This window comes from Mus caroli, unplaced genomic scaffold, assembly GCF_978045245.1.
Source record: "Mus caroli unplaced genomic scaffold, Mus_caroli_1 scaffold_15, whole genome shotgun sequence".
Classification (NCBI taxonomy): Eukaryota; Metazoa; Chordata; class Mammalia; order Rodentia; family Muridae; genus Mus; species Mus caroli.
In genome coordinates, this window is record NW_028227270.1 from 72,136,157 (window position 1) to 72,161,750 (window position 25,594).

The 25,594-nt window shown below is 44.6% G+C and overlaps 1 protein-coding gene across 1 annotated transcript in view; it reads left to right on the forward strand.

Annotated features, from left to right (window-relative positions):
* The first annotated feature begins 247 nt into the window (after positions 1 to 247).
* Positions 248 to 25,594, forward strand: part of Fam120a (family with sequence similarity 120 member A) — an 85,639-nt gene continuing 60,292 nt past the window's right edge. The window contains exons 1-3 of the mRNA XM_021179888.2: positions 248 to 753; positions 19,318 to 19,564; positions 22,436 to 22,518. Coding sequence (XP_021035547.1) covers positions 280 to 753; positions 19,318 to 19,564; positions 22,436 to 22,518 — 804 coding nt within the window. The 5' untranslated portion in view covers positions 248 to 279. The remainder of the gene's footprint in view (positions 754 to 19,317; positions 19,565 to 22,435; positions 22,519 to 25,594) is intronic.

Genomic DNA, 25,594 nt, shown 5'->3' on the forward strand with positions numbered 1-25,594 from the left:
CGCGCGGGCGGGCCCGACGTCAGCGCCGCCCCGCCCGGCCCAGCTTCGGCCTCGGCCTCGCAGAGCGCGGCGGCGGCGCAGGTCCCTCCCCAGACATGGCCCTGGGAGGCGGCAGCACATGGCGGCCACGGCGGCCGTGAGCGCGCCCCCGGCCAGCCCCAGCCCGCCCTGAGGCTGCCCGCGCCCGCCGGCCGCGCCACGGCCCTGCCGCCCCCAGCCCCGCCGCCGCCGGCCCCGCCGCCGCCGCCGCCCGCGCGCGCCCGCCCCGCCGCCGCCGCCATGGGCGTGCAGGGCTTCCAGGACTACATCGAGAAGCACTGTCCGAGCGCCGTGGTGCCGGTGGAGCTGCAGAAGCTGGCCCGGGGCAGCCTGGTGGGCGGCGGGCGGCAGCGGCCCCCGCAGACCCCGCTGCGCCTGCTGGTGGATGCCGACAACTGCCTGCATCGCCTGTACGGTGGCTTCTACACCGACTGGGTGAGCGGCGGCCAGTGGAACCACATGCTCGGCTACCTGGCGGCTCTGGCCAAGGCCTGCTTCGGAGGCAACATCGAGCTCTTCGTCTTCTTCAATGGCGCGCTCGAGAAGGCCCGGCTGCACGAGTGGGTCAAGCGGCAGGGCAACGAGCGCCAGACAGCGCAGCAGATCGTCAGCCATGTCCAGAACAAGGGCACGCCACCGCCCAAGGTCTGGTTCCTGCCTCCGGTCTGTATGGCCCACTGCATCCGCCTGGCGCTCATCCGCTTCCACGTCAAGGTGCGGCTGCAGCCGGTTCGCCGGGGTCTCCCAGGGGTAGGGCTGGGGTCTCTTTGGGCCTGAGTCAGGGTCAGGCCTGTTGCCCTTTGGACCGGTTCCCTTCGGGTTTGGGTCAGGGTTGGGGTCTGGGGTCACTTGGACAGGAGTCACAGTTGGGCTACAGGCCTCTTCGTGCTTCGGGCTGGGCCTGGGATTGCTTGGGTAGCGATCAGAGTTGAGTCTGAGGTTCCTTGGGCCAGGGGTTCGGGGCTTGGCCTAGGGTCTTTTTGGGCTTGGGTTTGGGTTGCACTTGGGAGGTCTCTTAGGCCACTGTCAGCGCTGAACTAGTTCCGGGAAGCCCAGCCTAGCCCAGAGTGAGTCCTGGGTGCCCCTGCCCGTGGAAGGCCTCAGCAGGCCTCAGTGTCTCTCAGGGCCCCTCTCGGGACACAGCGTGTCACCATGCCCAGGCTTGCTGCAAGCTAGGCAGAGGGGCCCTAGAGCAAGATGGATGCCCGGGCCTTTAGGCCTGGTGTGGTTGAAGTCTGCCCACAACATTCCTCCGTACTCTCTGGCCTCTGTGGGCCCATAGACTTGTACATTTGACACTTGAGGCTGGTGGACAGACCCTCACCCAAAGTGGGATCGGTGGTGTCATCTCCCACATCCTCAGTCTTTCCCCTCCCCTGAGAGGCCGGCAGGCTACCCAGTGGCCTTAGCCTTAAGCATATACCCATCTGTCGAAATTAACCCACTCTTTCCCAGCAACAGGTTTATCTTGGAAGTCTGGAGAATAAATAATGAGGGTATATTGCCAGGGCCTTAGGCACAGGAAGCTGAAAACAGAGCCTCCAAAGCTGTGGGAGAGGAAGGAACCTTGTTATAAACCAGGGCTGACCTCTTAATTCTCAAGGTAGATGCCCTGCTCTCCCACCTTTGAAAATGAGATGTTTGGAGAAATTGTCTATGGTAACGTTTTGGTTTTAGATTTCATGGTACTGTGAACTTGATGAGATGGGCTCTTGTTAGTTCTCTGAGTTTTAAAGTGGTTCGGTTCTGTATGTCTACTATGAAGGTAGTAATTCAGGACCAGGAAGAAGAATTTGGGGGTCTTTTAGCATAGGCAGGAGCTTGTGAGAGCTGTTTTTCTGCTGCACAGGAAGTGTTGAGTGACCTTCACCAGCCCTGATTGGTGGGTAAGGAGGGAGAGCTCCACATGTCAGCCCTCTGCTGTCCCGTTGGCAGAAGGTTCTGCAGCCAAAATTGGGCCAGAGAACTTAAGGGCTCCGAGGTTGACTGAGAGTGAGGTTGGCTGAGAGCCGAGCACCTAACTGATCCTCAACTTTGAATAGCTTGCATTTTCATAATTTTTTTTTTTTAAAAACACTTCTTTGGGAAGGGGTGAGGCTGTTTGAGTTTTTAAGACTTGCTACCGCCTTCCAACTTGCTCTTTTCTTTGGAAACTGAGCTTGAATTACAACTTTTAGCATGTCTCCCTCTTCCTGACCATCCCTGCTGGCAGTGGTGATGGTGGTAGTTAAGCCTAAAATGATTGCGGAAGTCCCACCCAGGGTCCTGTTGCAATTGGTGAAGTTGTGTTTAAGTGTGTGGGTGGGGGCGGCTGGATGCCTGGTGATTGGCCCAGGAGCATGGCAGATACACAGCGTGACATTTCTCAGGGAGTTCGTGTGAGAGGCAGTGTGTGTGCCTCTCACTTTTTCTCTGTAGCCTGGGGCTCTTGGAGGGGGAAAGCCAAGCTGGTGCTCTGTGATCCACCTCTAGTGGACAGCCTGGAAATGGACCTGCCTTAATGCTGCTTAGTGATGGGAAGTAACGTCTAAGACACAAAAAGAGTTTTATTTTACCTGCTTTTGCTAACTGCACAGGGCTGTATTTTTAGTCAGCGGAGACATTCAATAAAAGATTGAATATTACTTCAGATTAGAGTCTCCTCTGTCTCTCCTTGTTTCTATATCTGTGTGTGTGTGTGTGTGTGTGTGTGTGTGTGCACTCCTGAGACAGTGTTGTCTTTCCTGCCTGCTCTGTGTCTCAGCCTTCTCTAGACTTTGTAGATGCAATTCTAGCAATCCTGGCTGTCCACTTTCTCAACTCTGAGGAGAGGTGAAAAAGATAGTTTGCTGGAGGCAGGAGCTCCATTAATAGCAAAAGGTGGCACCAGAGAGAAGATGTGAAGCTGTAAAAACCAGAGACAGAATTCTGGGAACTATTTTAAAACAAGAGAGCAGTCCTGTGTACTTCAGCATCCCTGAGGGTAGTGCAGTATTTACAAGGGTGATTTGCAGGCCTGGGAGATGGCTTTGTGGTTAGGGCACATGCTTTTGCAGAGGGCCCACATGATTCCCAGCACCCACGTGGTGGCTCCTGATCATCTAATACTCCCAACTCCAGGGCATCTGAAGCCCTCCTCTGACTTCCACAGGCACCAGATGGGAATGTGGCATAGGTGCATACGAGCAAGCAGAACATTCTCACACATTAAACTAAAGATAATTTTTGAAGTAATGATTGTGTATGTTTTAAAAAGGATGATTTTGGAGTCATAAAAATTATCTTCGGTGGTCTCTGTTTAAGAAAGTGTATGTTTCTATGTGTGTGTCTGTGTGTTGGTTTTTTAAATGTTTTCTGGAGGCTCACAGATACTTAACCAGTGGTGCACTATCACTATCTTCCAGAATGGGGGAGCAGCTGGAATTGGGTGGTACTTATTTTATTTATAATGTGTCTGGGTGTTCTGCCTGCATTATGTCTGGGCACCTCTTTTGTGCCTGGTGCCTTGAAAGGTCAGAATAAGACGTTGGGTTTCCCGGAATCAGAGTTACAGATTATTGTGAGCTACCGTGTGGTTGCTGGGAATTGAGCTCAGGTCCTCTGGAGGAGCTAGTGCTCTTCCAGGGCCAATGGGTATCTTCTTAATGAAACTCTATTCACATAGACACTGGTGTTGGGCCTGAGAATGTTTGCCCCACATGTGTGAAGTCTAGGGGTCCATGCCCAGCACTGCAAAAACTGGACATAGTGGCACACACCTCTAGTCTCAGTACTCAGAATGTAGGGTGGGAGGAGCAGAAGTTCAGAGTTATCCTTGCCTGTGTAGCATGGTAGTGGCTATCCTAGGCTCCATGAGAACGTGCCTTAGGAAAAAACCCAAAAAACCCACCACCATCACCCAAAAAACAATTGTGGAGGTGGCTCAGTACTGGTAGTGCCTGCTGTACAGAAAGAGGGTCTAAAGTAGAACCCCAACACCCACAGAAAAAGCTGAGTAGCTCCAACCACAGTGCTGATAGGGTGGACTTGGCAAGATCCCCATGGCTTGCTGACCAGTAAGTTCCATGTGAAGACACCCACCGCCAACCCCTGGCTTCCACACAACATGCGCATATTCACATGCACACATATGCATCACATGTGTATACACACATGCAAGCCAAGTTCTCAAAGTGTCAGGTGGATACCAAACTGTTCTCTGTTACAGTGATGATAACATTTAAAAATCAAAACTGTACACGTAAGATAAGCTAAAAATTATTTTTACTGTATGCAAACTACTTAAAAAAAGATAAATATTGGTAAACACCTATGCATATTATGTTGTGTAAAATCATTTCTGTTACAAAATATTGAAGCTGCTTTTTTTCACACTTTCTGGCGTTTTAAAATAGGATTATCTGGCTGGGTGGTGGTGGCGCATGCCTTTAATCCCAGCACTCGGGAGGCCGAGGCAGGTGGATTTCTGAGTTCGAGGCTAGCCTGGTTTACAGAGTAAGTTCCAGGACAGCCAGGGCTACACAGAGAAACCCTGTCTCGAAAAAACAAAAAAACAAAACAAAACAAAACAAAATAGGATATCTTTTATTTATTTATTCCTTGACAATTTCTTTTTTTTTTAATTTTTAATATTTTTTTATTACGTATTTTCCTCAATTACATTTCCAATGCTATCCCAAAAGTCCCCCATAGCCCCCCCCCCTTCCCTACCCACCCATTCCCATTCTTTTGGCCCTGGCATTCCCCTGTATTGGGGCATATAAAGTTTGCAAGTCCAATGGGCCTCTCTTTCCAGTGATGGCCGACTAGGCCATCTTTCCATACGACAATTTCGTATATGTAAACTGTCAGTGTTGGTCTTCTCCATTTCCACCCCCAGTACCACTACCCACCTTTTCTGGTGTTTTATAAATTGGCAGAAAGTTATACTTTTCTGTCATCTTCATTTAGAGAATATCTCTTTGATAGAGTAATAACCACAACTTAAATTTACATTTAAATTTATTTTGTCATGGGCCACATGTAGAAGTCTGAGGACAATTGTTTCTTTCCATGTGGGTCTCAGGGATAGAACCCAGGTTGTTGGACTTGCCTGCTGAGCCTTCTTGCCAACCCTGGCTGCATGTTTTGTACAGGTAGTGCATCTCTGTGACCCATTAGGAGCTGGCTTTTATTTGAGATAATTTTCTTGTGGACATTGTACAGCATGACTTGAACATAGCATTTGCTGGTCACTGAGAGAGTGGCCTTTGTGTTCCTCCAGTCATGGTAACCTTTGAAGCCTCAGGGAGCGACTTGTGTTTATTTAAAAATCTTGGTGACATTAATTCACTGGCCCTGTCTAAACACCTCTCCTACTAGACTGGATGTGTTGGTGTGAAAGTTTATCCTGAGGTTCCTCAGACCTCATCCTGAGTTCCTTCTAGTGAGGCTTTGCTAAATCAACGCTCTGGTGTTCTGGTGAGATGGTGTTCCTGTTTTCAGCCAACCCAAGAAAACACACTTGCCTTTATGGATGATGACCTATTCTTGGGAGTCAGTGGTGAGGAGCAAGTGGCGTCAGTCAGCCTGGATGCTTACTGGTCCTTGCTCACAGTCATTCTGTCCTTCAGTACTCAGTGTCTTAGTGACCGTTTTTTCCTTGCAAGAAGCAGGATCTTCTGAGTCAGTTAAAACTGGAGCCTAGTAACCCTGCAAAGGGAAGTTCAGGCTGAAGTCAAAAGTCCAGTTTCAGTGTATGAGTACTCTAAGGGTGTGCCTGCATAGTGCTCACGCCCTGGCCTTTCTGATAGCAGTTGTTTGTGCAGTTACAATAGGAGGAGGGTTTCTGTGTGGAAGAAAACCACACATCATTAGATCCAGAGAACTAAGCAGTTCTCAGGGACCTTTTAAGTAACTAGGAAGTACAGTTCAGAATTTACTCAAACTGGTCACCCATTAAAAATAAATATTTTTCTCTAATATGTCAGTTTTGTAGCCACAGTCCTGTGTTGTGTAACAACAAGAGGAGTGCATATCCAGGCAGTTTTTTGACTTACACTTAAATCTAACTGGTGTGGCCTGTAGGCGTGCTCTCTCTCTAAATATATATATATATATATATATACACACACACATACACACACATATATATATGTATACATATACATACATACACACACACACACACACACACACCTGTTGTTCTCAGCTACAAACCTGTACAGTGTGTGGCTCTAATGAACACTCGAGGCAGTTTAATCTAATGGTACTTATAGTTCAACTTAGAAAAGGTCCAGTAGAAATCTAGACATAGTATATGCTAACATTGAGATGTTCTAGGGTACATGACTGCAGCTTACCATCTTCAAGGGTCAGTAATTTGATAAGCTATATAATATTTCATTTGTAAGTGACAAATATTCATAGCTAGACATTAGAATTTCTCCTGTTTTTTGATTATTATAAAAAATGAATAGTGCTTCTATGAACATGGCATATAAATAGACTTGAACCTCTGCTTTTGATTTCTTAAGTATGTACTCAGGAATAGAATAGCTAAGTCACTGGCAGTTTCCTTTAGCATATATGTACACACACACACACAAAGTCGCTGGCAGTTTCCTTTATATGTATACATACACACACAGCTATACATGCTGGTAGTGTTGGAATAAGTTGGGGCTTTATGCTTGCTAATAAGTAAGTACTTTATCACTGTACTACATTGTTATATAATTAATTCTTTCAAAATTGCTTTGTTGCTGCCACAGTGGCTGCAGAAGCTATGTGCTTTATGCCATATATTATTATTAGCAGTTTTTAATGTGTAAGAAATAGTTTTGTGTCTATACTTTTTTTTTTTTTTTTTGAGATAAGGTTTCTATTTAGTCCTAGCATGTCCTGGAACATGCTGTGTAGAATAGTCTGGTCTTGAACTCAGAGATCCATCTGCCTCTGTCTCTCCCTCTGCTTCTGCCTCCACTTCTGCCTCCACCTCTGCCTCTGCCTCCACCTCTGCCTCTGTTGCGATTAAAAGCTTGCATTACCATACCCCTATGTCTTTTTAAAGTAGTGGTCTGTAGTTTGCTCAGCCTTTTCAGTTCATACCTCACCCCCTCTTCTCTTCTCTCTCCCTCCTCCTCTATCCCTCTTCTCCATGTCTTGTCTCATTTTTATTTTTTCTTTTCAAGATAGGGTATCACTCTGTTATAGCCCCGATTGGCCTGGAGCTGTGTAGCCCAGGCTGGCCTCAATCTCATAGCAGCAGCCTTCCTGCTTCAGCTTCCTGGGATTATAGACACCATGCCCAGTGGCATGAAAGCCTTTTAAGACTGTGCATCTATATTGCTAGATGTTCAGATTTTTCAAGTAAACCAGAAATCCACATTTTATTTGAAGTTATCCCACTTAAAAATGTCAACCCGGGCTGGCGAGATGGCTCAGCGGTTACGAGCACTGACTTCTCTTCCAGAGGTACTGAAGTCAATTCCCAGCAACCACATGGTGGCTTACAACCATCTGTAATGAGATCTGATGCCCTCTTCTCGTGTGTCTGAAGACAGCTACAGTGTATTCATATAAATAAAATAAATAAATCTTTAAAAAAATGTCAACCCAAGCAAAACAGGGCTCTAGGCTGGATTCAGCTCTTTTTTTTTCCGAGACAGGGTTTCTCTGTATAGCCCTGGCTGTCCTGGAACTCACTCTGTAGATCAGGCTGGCCTCGAACTCAGAAATCCACCTGCCTCTGCCTCCCGAGTGCTGGGATTAAAGGCATGCGCCACCACGCCCAGCTGGATTCAGCTCTTGAACACCAGTTTGTTACTATCTTTGCTTAAATCTCTTCTCTTTTCTGGAGTCCTACTCTCTTTCCACCTGCACCCTTGAACTCTTGTCAGTGCTCAAAGCAGTTTCAAGGGGTTGCTAAGTTGAGACTTTCTGTAAAGGCCAAAGTCCCTAGGGCTTCCTTGTTACATGGTTGTTTTTCCTGGTGTCCAGGATGGGGTGTCGGGGCATTCCATCCTCTCACTGTGTGCCTTGTCTCCCTCCCCTGCTGACTGACTAGTGGTCCATTCCCACCAACCAGCCCTGTTCTTCACATCCCCACCAGCTGGGTCCCTGGTCTCCTTCAAATCCCGAATTAATTCTAATTTCATTGTTCCTGTCCCAGAGTGCAGGGCTGATAAGTGCCATTTCCTTCAAGGCCCGTGTCCTTTCTGGACATCTTTTGGACTCCCCTTGCCTCTGCCATTCCTTTTTATAGTCTCTAGTTTTACTTTTCATCCAGACAGCTTTGAACCTCAGGACTACTCCCTTCAGTCTCCACTACTTCAGAGTCACCTGACCATTCTACCCCCAACTCTGGTAGTCCTACAGTAACAACACATGCTGGTGCCACAGTCTCTCTCACCTCCACCTTCTTCCTCATTCTCAGCACCCCTAACACAGAGGGTTTCTACACAACTGCTTTGCAAGCAGGTTCTGAAACTATTGGCTATTTACCGGCATTTAAGAAAGGATAATGATTAAAACACAACCAGAATCTAGAGATGTGAGCTGTACTATGAACCAGTACTATTTCCTGACTATCTTACTGTGGGGGCAGTCAGAACGGCCTCAGGCTCCCAGAGTTATCCCAGGTTATTCATCTTGCCCACCACATCTTCAGGGAGGCCTCTGTCATGCTCAGACTTGAAACAAGCCATTAGAGTCCAACTCTGTTCAGACTTGTAGACCCTTCTGCAACCCTAGCCATTACATCTTGCTTCATGATTCATACCTTCTCTGCCTTGTTTATCTGTTCACGTATTCATCCCATTGTTTCTGTCTTTTAGTTTGCCATCCTATCTTTTACTCATGTCAAAGCCTGTCTCAAATACCACCTTCTTGGGTTGTGTGTGTATCCGTGTGCATGCATTTGGAGGCCTGAGCAGGACTTTGGATATCTGCCTGTATCAGTAATCGCCTAACTGCTTACCAAACTGGGTCTCTCACTGAACTGGTAGCTTGTTTAGGTTAGGCTAGGTTGGTTGTAATCAGGCTCTAGGGGATCTACCCATCTCTGCCTCTTAAGACTGGGTTACAGATTCATGTAACTGTGGGTGCTGGGGATTTGAACTCATTCAGGTCCTTATGCTTGCAGAACAAGCACTCTTACTAAGCCAACTCCAGAGTTCCACTGTTTGCTTTAAAATCAATCAAAGAAGCAAATGAGGGTCTCAATGTGTAGCCCTGGTTGGCCTGGAGATTCCAGAAATTCATTTGCCCAAGTTTGCCTCTGGGGTGCAGGAACTAAAGGCAATGCCACTATGCCAGGCTTTAATTTTGCTTTTTTGAGACAGGATTTTACTATGTGGAGTTGTCTGGTCCAGAACTTGCTGTGTAGACCGACCAGTCTGGCCTCAGCCTTGCAAGTGCTAGGATTAAAGGTTTGCACTACAATACAAACACTTACTTTTTAAAATTAAAATATTTACTGTATTCTTTTATATAGCCAGACAAATTTTATTTTCTTTAAATATTTGGATCAATATCTGTTTATGTATTTTCTTATGCTCTCTTTTCTGTTTTCCAAGGGGCTTAGCTTAGTTCCTTTTTTTAAATTTTTACTTATTTTACGTGTAGGTATCACTTGCCTGCATATATGCATAGCTCCCCCTGTGTGTGCCTGGTACCCACCGAGGCTAGTGGAAGGTCTCTCAGGACTGTAGTTAGTGACGGTGTGTGCGTGCTAGATATTGAGCCCTGGTCCTCTGAAAGAACAGTGTTGAGTCTTTCATGTTTAGAATTACTTTTTTTTTTTAATTAGGTATTTACTTCACTTACATTTCCAATGCTATCCCAAAAGTCCCCTATACCCTCCCCTCCCCACTCCCCCTCCCACCCACTCCCACTTCTGGGCCCTGGCAATTCCCTGTACTGAGGCATATAAAGTTTGCAAGACCAAGGGGCCTCTCTTTCCAATGATGGCCGACTAGGCCATCTTCTGCTACATTAGAATTACTTTTTTGATGCCATAAAATGATATATTTGTGAAGACTTGGGAATTCTTAGCTAGGGTTGGTGAATGAGGTGGTTGGCAATGTCAGCAGAGCCCCTGGGCAGAGGGTGTGTTAATTGGGTAGAGGTCGGGATGCTGTGACATTCTGCAATGCCCAGAACAGCTCCTTGCAGCCGAGTTAGCTAGTCCCAAATACCAGTAGTGCCAAGACAAGGAATCCCTGATGCCACCAAATCCAAGGATTCTAAGTTGTAAGGCCTTTGGGGCTTTCTATATCAGGAAGAGAACTCAGAGATACAACTCTAAAACATGCATATATATATATATATATATATATACCCTATCTTTAAGATATTTTTAGACATTACTCTTCATTTTTGTTTTCTGAAATCTGTACCAATGGAAAGAAACTAATTAGCACAAACTTCAGCATGCACTCAAACTATAGGAATAAATGTCAAAAGACTGTGTATGAAGAGAACATGCTTTAGAATGTTTGAGTAATTAGGTTACTTTCAGTGAATCTGTAGACAGAATTTCAAAACTACAACAACAAAAACCTAACCAACCAAATATAAACCCCCAAACCTATTAGACATATCAGTCAACCAGAGTTTGGGCCTGGAGCATGGCTCAGTGCTTCAGAGCATGGGCTGTTCATGTGGAGGACCCGAGTTTAGTCCTAGCACCCACATGTAGCAGCCCACAGCTGCCTATGACTTCAGCTCCAGGGGACTCCCACACCCTCTGTCCTCACTCATATCCAGACATACATGTACACATACGTAAATAGTAGTAAGAATACTTTAAGAAATAAACCAACCCTCTGGGCAGTGGTGGCACGTCTTTAACCTCAGCACTCAGGAGGCAGAGGCAGGTGGATCTTTGTGAGTTCGAGGCCAGCCTGGACTACAGAGTGAGTTCTAGGACAGCAAAGGCTACACAGAGAAACCCTGTCTTGAAAAATCAAACCGAATGGAACGGAACGGAACGGAATGGAACCAGAGTTAAACATACAATGTTTTAAAATTCCCCAGGTATCAGTATAGCTTAGTTTACTTTGCTTTTACTTATTTTCCCCCTATGGAAAGTGACTTCTCTGAGGACCTTGTCTGTCATCCAGCTTCTAGAACAATCCCTGGCCTATTCATACACTACCTGCTGAGTTGGACACACCCAGCACTGAAGCTCCCTCCCTCAGGCGCTGTGACAGGAGGAAGTAGAATTCTTCCTGCTCAGAGTCAGGGTTAATTCCAAAGGTGACTGACTGCCTGAGCACCTGGTGCCTGGGTTTATCTTGCAGTAATCCTTTAAACGTCTTAACGCAAGCTGTACTCTGTTGAGGAGGCATAGAGAGGGCCGTGTAGGTAAATTGGCTTTGCTTTCTCTCTTGTTGCCCCTGATTTGAGGCACTTTGTTTTTTAGGCATCATGGGGGGATGTATGGACCGAGCTGCTGTTGAGAGACAGCATCCATTTGTGCCCTGGCTATTTGGTAATCTTTTTGCTGTTAGCTCAAGAGAAAATAAAACCAAACCCCAAAACACAGACAAACTCCAAACTACTGGCCTGGGAAAGGATGGGCTGCCCGTGCTGTCCCACTTTCCAGTTGGTGCTGTGCAGTGACGGGTTCCAGCCAAAGCCCTAGAGTCCAGTGTGCTCTCTGTCCTTGTACCGGCCTGCCCAGACAGTTGCCAGACCATCGGCATTTGCAAACATTGCTATAGGAAATTGTATCAATCTAAATTACTTTTTTTCTGAACTCTGAAAATTAAGATTTTGGCATTTCAAAGTTTTGGATGAATTTTAAATTTTATCATTTATTTATTTAGATATAAGATATTGCTGTGTTATAATTTAGACTTTAGGTGCATGTCACTGTGCCCAGGTTAGAATGATTTTAACAAAAACAATCGTTTTAAGTTTTAGCTGAGTCATTTGGAAGTTACTGTCGCAGCCTATTTTAAATAGAATTTATATGATAATACTATGGATTCTTTTATGGTATCTACTCCCTTGTTTTGTGTGTGTGTGTGTGTTTTAAGAAGTGAAGGAAACAAGGCAAACTTATTACCAAATAAGCCTTGAGTCAAACATAACAAAGAACCTGCTAAAGAAATTGAAAAGGGAAGTAAAAATAAAAACAATGCCCTTTGGTAGCTGGAAAAGGCATTACATATATGTTTAATGTCGTATCCACAGGGAAAATAAAAGTTGTATGTTTTTTCATAAAGTAAGAAGTTATATCCTAGAGTTAAGTGCTTATGCCTTCTATGGATATCAGGAGTCAGGGTGATACCCCTATTATTATTATTTTTACAATCGTAGTATGAAATACACACACACACACACACATACATAATTTTCAATTTGCCACCATATGCATTTTGGGTGTGTATTTGTGTGTAGCACACATGCTGTGTGAGCACGTGTGTGCCTGTGGAGGCTGGAGGTTGATGTTGGGTGCCATCCGTTACTGATCTCTTCCTTGTCTAGGCTCAGGGCTGTCTCACTTGAACTCCCTTGGGATTGAGGATTCCACTAGTCTAGCTATCTAGCTTGCTCCAGGAATGTCATCTCCACCTTCTGATGGCTGGGATCATAGGTGGGCCACTGTGCCCCCCTCCCCCCCAACATGTCATGGGTGTGGGTGGATGGGCAATTGTAGAGCAAAAGCTTTACCTACAGAGCAGGCTCCCAACCCCAGTGATGGAGATTTGGGGGACCTGTTGTACTGTTCTCCACGCCTGCCGTGCCACTTTCCGTTCTGACCCCCACACAAGGGTTCTTGCTGCCCACATGCTTCCTTGTGCTTCTCACTGTCTGTTCTAATGGTATTTCATTTTTGGGTAGTAGTCATCCTACTGAATGTGGTTGCTTGGTGTTTCTGTGTCCCTACTGCTTGCCAAAGTTGTGAATCTCTTTTGGTGCCACTCCTTTTATTTCAAAAGAAACACTGATGGCTGTGTGGTGTTCTAGGCTAACTCAAACAAATGTTTTCATTGCTTTTAAGACTGCTGCCTTCCATTCTTATGGAATAAACGAGGCATGTAAGATATGCTTAGTCAGCTGTGATTGTAATTTCCTTTAGGGAGAAATTGGAATGAATGCTATTGTAGTTAACTCCCCCCTTTAAAGTCAGAAACAACCCCCCACCTCAACAGAGTGGAATGGACTGTTGTGCTCCGATTTGTGAGTTGGACCAGAGTAGGAACAGAAGCTGGAAGTGAGTTTCAACACTTTATACTTATTGATTGGACTTCCGTGGGCATAAGGCAAAGCCTGTGCTTGTTTTTAAACAGAGGAATTCAGGTTCATCTACATCCTCATATGACCAGGCTAACTTGTATCTTCTCAGATGGCCGGAGGAGGATGGACTACATTATCCTTTGAGCTATTGCAAAAGCATTCTGAGAAAAGTTCTACCCTGTTATTTTCTATGACATATCCTGGTTTACTTAAGAAGTGCCTGACATATTTCAGGTGTTTGCTACCTGAAATGATTCTAAGTGGTTTACATATGATGTGTCAGATCTAAGTGGAAAGTACTTCCTTGAGCTGGAAGATGGCTGCTGTGCTGCCACTTAAGCTCTTCAAGCACTGGCTCTGCCTGCCCTGCTTCCTGGGAGGGGTTGTGACTCCCACCTGCTGGCTCAGGCTGCCACCTGTGTGGGTCACTGGCTTGGCGCTCATGGGAGCTGTAAAAGCTGGTTCTTAGGAGAGTGTGCAGGAGTTTTGAAGTTTCACTTCCTTGATCAGAAGCTCGTATGTGGTCTCTGTGGCTTCTGGCTTGAGATTTCCAGCTCAAATCCAAGCCTGATCCACCTTAGTGAGAGATGGGTTTTACTGTCTTTGTGGGCTCTCTTAAGTAGTTGTGAAGGCTTAGCTCTCTTGTTTTATGTTTTCTGGACAATCTATACAATCTTCTCAACATCACATCTCATAGGATTCTCATTAAAATTGTTTTTGTGTATTTTTTTTAAGAAAGGGTCCTGTTACGTAACCTAGACTGCCCTTGAACTTGCCTTGCCTTGGCACACAGAGTGCTGAGACTATAGACCATGTGCCACCAGTTTGACCATATACCTTTTTTTTTTCATGTTAGGGTTTGAATCTAGAGATGTATTTCTCAACCATTCACAGGGGTCACCCAAGACTATCAGAAAACACAGATTTACACCACAATTTATAGCAGTAGCAAAATTACATTTATGAAGTAGCAACAAAAGTAATTTTATGGTTGTGGGTTGTAAGCCTGGGTACCTAGGTTTTCCACGGAGATCTCTGTCCAGGCCAGGTGCGAGGGTTCCAGCGAAGGGAAGCGAATGCAGGCAGGAAGACAAAGTCTCTGCCACGCCTTCCAGGTCGCTTGGTAACTCTGAGCTGCTCTGAACTGAGTCAGGTCTGGCTGGCGCCAACAATCCAGTGAGGAGTGTGGTGGGACCTCGGGTGGTTCTTCCCAAGTGTTACACACAGCTCTTAGAACAAAAGACGCAGACGAAGGGATAGTTCTTACGCACCTTTAATTTCCTGGATGGAGGTGATTCAGGGTTTGACAGCAGGCACCTCTCATTGGCTTGGACTGAGAGTTTGGGGGAAACCTTATTTGCATGTGGGAAGGCTTGGTGCAGTTCCTACGTGGCTGATGGCCACGCCTCTCCTGTGGGGGCTGTAGGGGTGATAATTTCTACAGGAGCCAGGGTCCAGGAGACATGGTCAAACGCCTACTGTCCCATGTAGGTGGGAATTACCACCCAACTGGGGTTCAAGATCTAGCCTCAACTGGAAACCAGGCTGTTTGTACATAGCCTGTTGACCCACAGTGGGTCACTACAACATGAGGGTTCCAGCAGTAGGAAGGTTGAGAATCACTGCTTTTAGTCTCATGCTTGTTAGGCAGGCACTCTACCATAGACCTCCACCTCCATCACAAAGGTTTATTTACTTACATGTATGTCTGTGTTAGTGTATGTGCTGGCGTATCAAGAGGAAGGCATGTTTCGTCTTCCCCTAGGCTCTTCTCCCTGTTCTTCTCTGGCAGGGTCTCTGTATCCTTACATCCCGGGCTCCCTCTTGGCCAGGCTAGATGCCAGCAAACCCCAGCAGTCTCTTCTCTCTGCACCACTCTGTTCTGGGTGGGAGTTAGGGCTGAAGGCATTGGTGGGGATGCTGGCTCCTTACATGGGACCAAACCCTGCTCTTCCTGATTTCAGAGCAAGCACTCCTAACCACTGAGTCACTTCTCTAGCCTCAAGCTTCATAGTTTATATTTAGTTCTAAAACTGAAATTAACACATTTATGAAGCTATAGAAATACAAATTTCATTGTATTATTCCCAGGCTACTAATGGGAAAAGTAGGAGTGAAAGAAAAGGAAAAAGTAATGGAGTCCTGATTACCAGAGGAGGGTGAGCTATAGCTTCTGTTTGTCCTACTGTGGCTCCCCAGCACGGTGCTTAATATGTGTGTTTATATGTATGTGTGTACATGTGTTAGTGAACGTGTGAGCATGTATGGGTGTGCATGTGGAGGCCAGTGGTCAACAGTCAGTATATTTCTACCTTATTTTTTGAGACAGTCTCACTGAAGCGAGAGTTTCTTGATACAGCTAGTGTTGCTGGCTAGTGAGTTCCTGGGGATGGATACTCCTGGCTCTTCCTAGTGTTGGGATTACAGAACTTCTTTTACATGAAAAAATTCCAGTGTAGGTTGTCCTTATGAATATATGACAGCTACATCACCCGAGCCTTCTCCCCAGACCCTAATTTAAAATTTAATATAATTTATTTATTTGATACAGTATCTTATGTATCTGGGGCTGGCCTTGATCTCTTGGACTTCCAGCTGCCACCTTCCAAGTGCTGGGATCTCATTGTGCACCCATGCCCTGTTTCTTCATTTGTATTGTTGGGATAGCTGACTGCCTAAAGTGTAGCTCTCTCTCTCTCTCTCTCCCCCCCCCCCTCTCTCTCACTCACTCACTCTCTCTCTCATTCCCTCCCAGGCCTCCTCCTCATGCTGTTTGCACTAGGATCACATCCTCAGCAAGGCCTTTTATCAACCACCCTTGCTTAAAGTTTCATGACTTGCTTATTATGCCACTGTACACATTCATCTTTACCTAGCTTGTTGTTCATTCATTCATTCATTCCCGGTTAAAGGCTGGAGAAACACATTAGTGCTGGGTGAGAGCCTAACATGTGCTTGGCCCTGGAATCTATTCCAGCACTAGTACAAAAAAGGAAAAAAGAAGTCCTATTAGAAACACACTCTCTGGTCTTCTCTCTGCTGTAGACTTTGGGTAGATTCTTACATTCTGTGGGTTTGTCTCTACAAAAGACAAGGACCTCTGCTTACACACACATCCTTGTAGTAGAAAAGGCTTGCTGCCTGACACCCTGGAGGCACGGAGGAGAAATGCCCTATCCCTTGAATTCTCAGGGATTCTTTACGGATTAGTGATGTACTCTAGTTGCACCAGCAGGCACAATGGCTGTGAGCAGCTGCCATGGAAGAAGGAGTGGCTGCTGTGGATGTATGAGCCAAGGTCCTTCTCTGTCTATCAAGTATAGGAATCTGCCCAAAGTCTGCAGCAGAGAGAGTGGGCTGCTTTCTAGTAGGACTGTTGTTTTTTTGTTTTGGTGGTGCCGGGATGGAGTTGGGGCCTTCTACGTGTTAGACCCTCACCGGGCCAGTAACCTGCTTTCTAATCCTTCACCAGGCCTTCTTAAGTTTGTCTACCAACCCCAACCCCCATCCCCCGTTCCCTGTCCCCTGTCCCCTGCCCCTCAGCCCCCTGCCCCTGGCTATCTTAGACAGTTGTGCATACACACTCGTTTGGGTATTTTCTTTTTCAGTCTGTTTCCACAGACATAGTTTTGCATGGCTGTAAGTACATTATATTGTGTTCTAGAATTATTTAAACTTTTAATGAAACTTCCCTCAAGTGACTTTACCTGCTTCATGTTTCCTCCTGTAGAAGTTACTATGTTTCTTTTTATGATTCTAATGATTTCTATTTGGTGGATTAGCTATTTCCTGGAGTAGAGTTACTGGTTAAAGCACATGAAAGTTTTATAGCTTTTAAAATATATTGCTTACCATTTTACAATGCTCACAGCATTATTTGAAAGCTGACAAGTTAGGCCTGACCCCTGATGACCTTCCACTTTCCAGCTCCTGATCCCAGGGGGAGCTCCATCTGGTCAGGGCTGCTTCCTGGTCTTAGAATTTGCCTCCGATCTGCATAGGCGTGGCTTTGGAAACCCACCTAGAGCTGCCTTTTCTTTCAGCTTTTGGTTGAAAAACTGTTCATTTCTTAGGAGAAATGCTTTGTGACATACTGCCTTAGAAAACTCAGCCTGGGAAGTTCAGAGAGTGATGTAATCAGGAGTTGAGCCTTGCCTAACCTTGGAGGGGCATCCACTCAGTTATCTGGAGCTAGGGTGCTGATAGACTGCCCAGTCTACAGGAACAGAGACTGCTCGGGCGCATTGCACCGTTTCCTTCAATGCCCCTGGAACAAGTGGCCACCTGTCTGCTCTAGAATCCTTTAGGAGGGGCAGCTGGTGGCTCTCTGTTCCCTTTTACTTTAGAACCTCTCCAGTGATTTCTAGCTTAACAGTACTTGAAAATTTTCATCAAAGAAAATTATTTGATTAAAGGATTTGGGGTGCCGGGCGTGGTGGCGCACGCCTTTAATCCCAGCACTCGGGAGGCAGAGGCAGGTGGATTTCTGAGTTCGAGGCCAGCCTGGTCTACAAAGTGAGTTCCAGGACAGCCCAGGCTATTCAGAGAAACCCTGTCTCAAAAAAAAAAAAAAAAAAAAAAAGGATTTGGGGTTAGACTAAGATTACCATTTCTGGATGGGATTAATTTTAGAAAATAATTTCAGCAATTTTTCTGTTTTAGCTGGTATATTTACAGATTTCAGGATGAGGTAAGCGTCTCTTATTCTAAGGAATCGAGCACTACTTGATTACGTGTAGTAGTTTCACTTTTTTTATAGTGTATAATGCCATATTACATTTTCCCTAAGAGAATTCAAAAGGATAGTTTTTTTCCTTTGACTACTATTATTAACAGTTTGCTTTGCCTCTTAATGAGTTACAACTAATATTTCAGCAAGACCTGGAAACCACTTTCATTGTGAAATCCAGCAAGGAGACACACATGTTCTGTCACTTAGGTGTTGTAGGATAGCTGCTGGTCACCTGACTACTGACTGCTGGGACTTAATTCTGAATTTAATTTAATCTAAAATGTCACCAATTACATCCATACATTAGATTGTAGTTCTAGAAAATCTAGGTTATTTCTCTTAATTTAATTTAATCTAAAATGTCACCAATTACATCCATACATTAGATTGTAGTTCTAGAAATTCTAGGTTATTTCTCTTCTAAGTCTTTGGACTTGGTCCCCCGATTTAATGTAAATTCTACTCTTTAAAATACCTTCATCCATTGTAGGAACAAATAGCTTTTTAGAATTTTAGTTAAACAGAGTTTGAGAATTAACAAGAAAAATCAGCAGTTTGGGATTTTTTTGGGGGGGTGGTGGTTTTGAGACAGGGTTTCTCTGTATAGCCCTGGCTGTCCTGGAACTCACTCTATAGACCAGGCTGGCCTTGAACTCAGAAATCTGCCTGCTTCTGCCTCCCAAGTGCTGGGATTAAAGGCGTGAGCCACCACTGCCCGGCTGGCTCTTCTCTTCACAAACATGACAGCTAGCTTATAGTGAGTAGTGAGTCTAAGTGGTAGTCCTGGCTTTGCTTGCAGAGGAACAGTTATCTTTAGGGTGGTCATGTGTACCTGAGGCTCAGGAGTGTAGACTTAGGAGACTGATAGGTAATGCAGACCTTTATTTAAAGAAAAAGTATAGTGTTGCTTTCCAGCACTTTTGAAGAGATTGTGTCAGCTATAGCAAAGGCAGCTCCTTTGTCTTGCTCTCTCTACTTGTATTCTCTTTCTTTATCTTACCCCCTCCATTTTCCTTTCTTTTAAAATTTGGTTGCAGGGATCAGTCATATTAGTTTGTTTTCAAGCAGGGTAGCATTGGAATTGTTGCAAGTGGAGAATTTAATTTGTACTCTAGATGGGATGGTAAGTTACTGACTGACGATTTGAATTAAGTTCATTTCTGAGACTCCTTTTGGAGCAGTGTGTCACATGATTGGTTCTGGCACTTTTTGATCATTTGGACGATTAATGTTTATATCAGTAGCTCTTTAAAGATGTCAGGTACATTTGTCTGTTGAACCTGCTGCTGCAGTTAGAGCCTGCATCTGATGGCATCTCCTTCCTTTTCTGTGTGTAGGTTGCACAGAGCATTGAGGATCATCATCAAGAAGTGATTGGCTTCTGCAGAGAGAATGGTTTCCACGGCTTGGTGGCGTATGACTCTGATTATGCACTGTGCAACATCCCCTACTACTTCAGTGCCCATGCCCTGAAACTGAGCCGCAACGGGAAGAGTCTCACCACAAGCCAGTATCTGATGCACGAGGTTGCCAAGCAACTGGACCTGAACCCAAATCGTTTTCCTATTTTTGCTGCTCTGTTAGGTAGGTGGAGTGGTACATAAGCATCCTGACATTATCTATCTTTTGAAGGTTTTTCTGCCTGGATGCTTTGCTGTTGTATCAGAGGGGGAGAATGGGCTCTTCAGTTGCACTCTCTTGGGGTTTTTTTTTTTTTCCTGCTGGCAATGCATTGTTCTTCTTTCTACTTTCTAGCATGTTTATATGTTGCTTACATGTTCTTCTATCCAGGCTGGAAAACTTACTCTGTGATAGGCTCAAAGTTTTAGAGAAAGAACATTTCTGAATCACAAATCACAGTGGCTCACAACCATCCATAATGCCAGTTCCAGGGGATCTAGTGCCCTGGATGTGTGGGCGCCAGGGACACAAGTATGTGGTACACATACATACCTACACACATCCAAAAACACTTATTATGCACATACAATAAAATAAGGCTACAATTCAGGGAAAAAAATGTTGCCAGGCAGTGGTGGTGGATACCTTTAGTCCTAGCACTTGGGGAGGCAGAAGCAGGCAGATCTCTGAGTTTGAGGCTAGTCTGGTCTACAGAGTGAGTTCCAGTACAGCCAGGGCCACATGGAAAAACCCTGTCTCAACACCTCCCCTCCCCCAAACAAAACAAAACAAACCCAACAACAGATTTTTTTTTTTTTTTTTTGGTCCTGAGACAGGGTTTCTCTGTGTAGCCTTGACTGTCCTGAAACTTACTCTGTAGACCAGGCTGGCCTCGAACTCAGAGATCCGCCTTCCTCTGCCTCCCAAGTGCTGGGATTAAAGGCGTGTGCCACCACGCCTGGCCCAACACCAGATTTTAACCACAAAGAAGGTATACCACAGGACCAAAGCATTGCTCTGATTTCTTTCCCTTTGTGGGGTAGCCACTACTATAAAAGAAAACAAGTACCTTTTTATTTTGTTTTGAAGTAGAGTCTTACATAGCCCAGGCTGGCTTCCAGTAACAGTATAGCTGAGGGTGAGCTTGGATTTCAGGTCTTCCTCACCCAGCAGAAAACAACTACTTTAAAACAAACTCTTGTAAGTAAAATTTAAAATCTATGACAGAATCATTTGCTTTATTTCCAGGAACGACAGGTTCTATGTACTGACTTATGTTACTTAACTATGCTCAAGAAGTCACATGTCTGTGTCTGCCTTTTCCTCTGTACTTGCCTTATGTAATTCCTTTCCTCTGTTAGCTTGCCCTTTCTCCTTTCTCTTCGTCAAACTACTGTAACGTCCAGCTCTAACTTTTGAGTCTGTGTAATTGTGTCCAACTGGAAGTGTTTATTTTTTGGAGTGATGTTTTCCTGTGACTTACCTCCTTGCTTCCCTGCTTTGGATACTCAGGGCCCTTTGGGAAGCTTCATGGTCTATGGAATTAGCCCATTCTAGGAAAGTCATTAGATTGTGAGGATTTTGTTGTTGTTGTTTGTTTGTTTGTTTGTTTGTTTTGAAATTCCTAGCTAACACAAAGGTAGGTATATATCGGTCATAAGTCAGTCTCTAATGACATTCCTTAGGACAGCTAGGTGTTCACTTTTTGTTGTTGTTGATTTCTTTTGTTTTGAGCTATGGTATCTCATTGGGATGTGGAGCTCACCAGTAAACATAGTCTATCTAGCTGGTTAATGAGCCCTAAGGAAGATCCACTTGTCTCTGGCGTGAACACACACACACACACACACACACACACACACACACACACACACGAGATTCATAGTGGCGTTATAAAGGATGTGCCATTACACATATTTTCAGAAGTTATAATGTAAAAGGATACTTGTTTTTGATGTTAACATTATGTGTTGAGCTGGGCATACACACTCAGCTTTTGGCGCTGGCATGAGTGGCATTTCCATGTCAGGTCCAGGCCAGCAGAGTTACAGAGCACATCGAGGACCTATTTATTACAGAGTTGGTAGGTAGTGGCACATATATAGACAATTCCATGTTCACTCAAGTGCAAGCAAAATGGCTTTTGCCTAGATTTTGAAATATGGATGAATACTTCATTTTCTCTAAGAAACACTGACTATATTGAAGTAAGTGAAGAAAAAGAATTCCATAGTAATCTTTTTGACTAGGTGTGCATTCTGCTGCCCAGCTGGGACTTAGTCTGTGCTGATCTGGGCTTCCTGGGCTTCATACTGTATGTGTAATATGCTAATATGCTGTAGACAACGTTGGGAATGGTTGCACTTTGTGCTATTGTCTGTTAGAGGTAGATAATGAATCTGATGTTTAATATGGAAGTCATTAAACCATGGTACAAACATCAGAGTAACTTAGAAAATTACTACTTTTGAATTTCATTGAGGGTGCCGTCACCCTGTAGATGTTAGTGTTTTAGGCTCTCAAGCCCTGCTGTGAGGGTAGAATACTCTTCGAGCTCTAGAGGCAGGGCAGACAGCTCAGAGACTGTGTAGTCTGTGTTCTGTCATGGTACTGTGTGTGGTGATTCATGCTGCAACAGAGTTGTCATTTATTCTTCCTGAGGAAGAGTTTATAACCGCAGGTTCCATATCTGGCTGTGTAATTAACTGTTAGTAATTTTGAACCACAGGTGTTTCAGGAACGCAGGAGCAGTTGTCTGGTCCCTGTGTGACAGACCTCCTGGGATCCTTAAAGGGACTTTGCACACTGCTGGGAAGTTGTTTATGTGTACAGCACTGTGAAGTCCTTAGTGTGAATGATGTCCAGACTGAAAACTCACTTGGTGCTGGCGTCAGCTCTAAGGAGCCTGCTTTGTGTGTTGTTCATGGGACAGTGTGAAGAAATGTTGGTTTCTGCCTGGAGGCTGAATGTGAGTTCTCTAGTATACATGGTGTGGACGTTTCCCAGTGTTCACTGATCATGATGGCTTTTACATTATCTACATTTCTATTCTAGGAAATCACATACTACCTGATGAGGATCTGGCTTCCTTTCATTGGAGTTTACTTGGTCCAGAGCATCCACTTGCCTCACTGAAGGTACAAATGTAGCTTGATTTTTCTAGCCTCTGACTCACCCATGGGACTGCTATTGCTTTTATAATGCTTTAAGGACTTTACTGTGTGGGTAGTAGTGTCTTGTGACTTATCTTGGGATCTTCTCTGTCTTAATAAATAACCATACTTCCTCCTTATTCTCAGTACCTGTGTGGTAGGCAAACTTATACACTGTTTCCAGAGTCCCTCAAGGAGTCCTGTACCTAGCTAGGTAGGAAGAAGTCTTTGAACTTCAGTTTTATAATGAACATTTTTGCTTTAAATACTAAACTTTTTCCAATAGATAATGTCACCTGTCACTTAGATGAACATGTTCTAGCAGTCTAAGGATTGGATGATTTTTACTTTCCTGCAGTTATAAAGAGGTGTATTGTAAGGCTTCTTGACTAGTGGGAGGCTGGTTGCTTTTGCTATTTATTAACTCATTTTCCTTTCGGTTTTCTCTGTTTGTGATGGCAATGAACATCAGAAAAGTGACATTTTAGCAGGGCGCTCTGAAGTGAGGAGGTCATGGTTTGATGTAAGTCTAACACAATGAGATTGCTGTGGGCCATGAGGACGCTCTGGCTGGCGCCCCTGAGTGATTGCTGTGACTGCCGTTATATCACTTGTTAGGTGCTTTAGGAATTGCAAAGATGGGGACTTGGACATTATTTCTTCCAGCTCTGGGACCACCTTCCTTGTAGTCAAGGGAAGGAAGGGTAAATTTGGTGGTTTCCAGAGGTGTGCCGGGAAATCTGGGTTTGGTCACAGTAACCCTCCAGCTGTAAACAGGTCTAACTGAAGTTTACTTTCAAACATGAGTTTTTCTTTCTTTGCACATTATTGATTTCCTCAAGGGAAATCTCTCAAGTAGAATTTCTTTTTTTGTTCCTTCCTGCTCGTTTTCCTCTTTTACCTGTGTGCTTCAAATATTTTCTTTTCTCTGAAATGGTTCTCATTAACACTGTCTTGAACTTCTCTGGAAAGTTCATCTCCCTTTCCTCTTAGAAATTTCCCTTTTGCTTTTTTGTGCTCTACGGAGAATAGCTTTATTCTTAGGACCTGACTCATGTCTTGATTCTGAGTGCTTGATGACGGGTGGAGGAGAGGCTGGGAGGATGCAGTCTCCAACAGCTGGTCTCCAGGTGCTCCACCTGTTCTCATCTGGCCTAGCACTGGGTCCTTTTAAGTGGGGACATTTGCTTTTTTTTTTTTTTTTTTTTTAATTTTTTTTTGAGACAGGGTTTCTCTGTGTAGCCCTGGCTGTCCTGGAACTCACTCTTTAGACCAGGCTGGCCTCAAACTCAGACGTCTGCCTGCCTCTGCCTCCCAAGTGTTGGGATTAAAGGTATGTGCCACCACTGCCTGGCTTCTTTTTTCCTCTTTCATGTCTTTTTTTTTTTTTTAAAAAAGGGGCTAGACACAGATTTTTTTTTTTTTTTTTAATTTATTATATGTAAGTACACTGTAGCTGTCTTCAGACACTCCAGAAGAGGGTGCCAGATCTCATCACGGATGGTTGTGAGCCACCATGTGGTTGCTGGGATTTGAACTCTGGACCTTCGGGAGAGCAGACCGGTGCTCTTACCCACTGAGCCATCTCACCAGCCCCTCTTTCATGTCTTAAAAGAAATTTAAATTTAAGGATTTGAGTGGAACTTCTGAGCCCTCATGCTGTATGCATATATAACCACACGTTCAGCTGAGCTGTCTTTGCTTTGTGCTCTGTAAACCTGGATGTCAAGAGCAATTTGTAGGAACCAGCTTAGTGAGTTTATGTAATACTCAAAGGAGAGAAAGACGTGCAAATGTGCAGCGCCTTGGGTCAGCACTTGTTGACATTTGGCCATCAGTTACATAGACATGCCCATGCCTTGTTAGAACTCAGGCTGTCTTGAGATGAGATGCAGGTGTCCCAGCATCTCACCCGTGCTTGTTTCCTCCTACACCACTGCACCTCCCTCTGAGGATGCCCTCCAGTGTGTTGCTGTTACCAGTAGCAAAACTCAGTGATTCCCAAGTAGGAATTTGAGTATTAGGTATATATGTATGTTCCATTTTTTCCTTTAAAAACATTTTTTTTTGTAAAGTTGAGAGGAAAAAGTGAGGGAGGTTAGGGGAAGAGTTATAGGGGAAGGAATGAGAGATGAGTTGGATTCAAATACATTATAAGCATATGAATAGTTAGATATTTAATACAATTTGTTTCCTTTTTTTTTAAACTTGTTTATGTATGTGCTCATACATACACACTTGTGTTCGGTAGAGTCAAAGGACAGCTTGCAGGCATTGGTTTCTTCTTTCCATCATGTAGGAATCAGGAGATTGAATTTAGGTTGTGAGGCTTGACAGCCAGCATGTGACCCTGCTGAGTGGTCCAGCCTTAAATACAGAGCCACCTCTGCAGCCGCTGTTGGCCACCTTTCGTGTTCAGATTCCTCTGTGGGGAGCACCATGTTACCCATCTTTCCGTGGTTGGGAGAGCTGAATGGCATGGTTTTCCTCCTGAGCATGACTGATATGTATCCCGGCTGCTGTTTTAGTCTTTTTCATTTGTCATTTATAAGACTAATTCTATCTTTTGAAAATTTGGATCCTTGTTACTTTATCTACATAATGCTCACAGAATTTTAATTGGTTTTAAGATTGATATTTAGTTTCAGGGTGAAGCTTTTCTTCCTACATTTAATTTGCACATAAATAACCTTGCTCTCTCCTCGTGGTTTGAGTAGAAATTTTTCCCTGCTTTTTCACCTTCCTCTTTGCATCTTTAAACCCTTTTCTTCTTCATCTTGTTCCAGTGTGCTGTGCCTTGAGTTGCTTTGGATTGTTAGATGGTAGAGTCATATAGGACTAACTGTGAACAATAACATGATAAAACTGACTCTGGCAAGTGCAGCAAATGTGGTGTGGTAAAAGATTGGAGTAAGTGAAGCTATTCACACTTGAGCATAAGAACTAGGAAGTTTTAAAAGAGTCCAACACAGTGTGCCGAAAGAAAGCTCAAAACCTTGAGACAGTTTCATCTTTTAATATTTGATAAAGATTGACAAATGTGGATAGGAAGCCAGTTCTA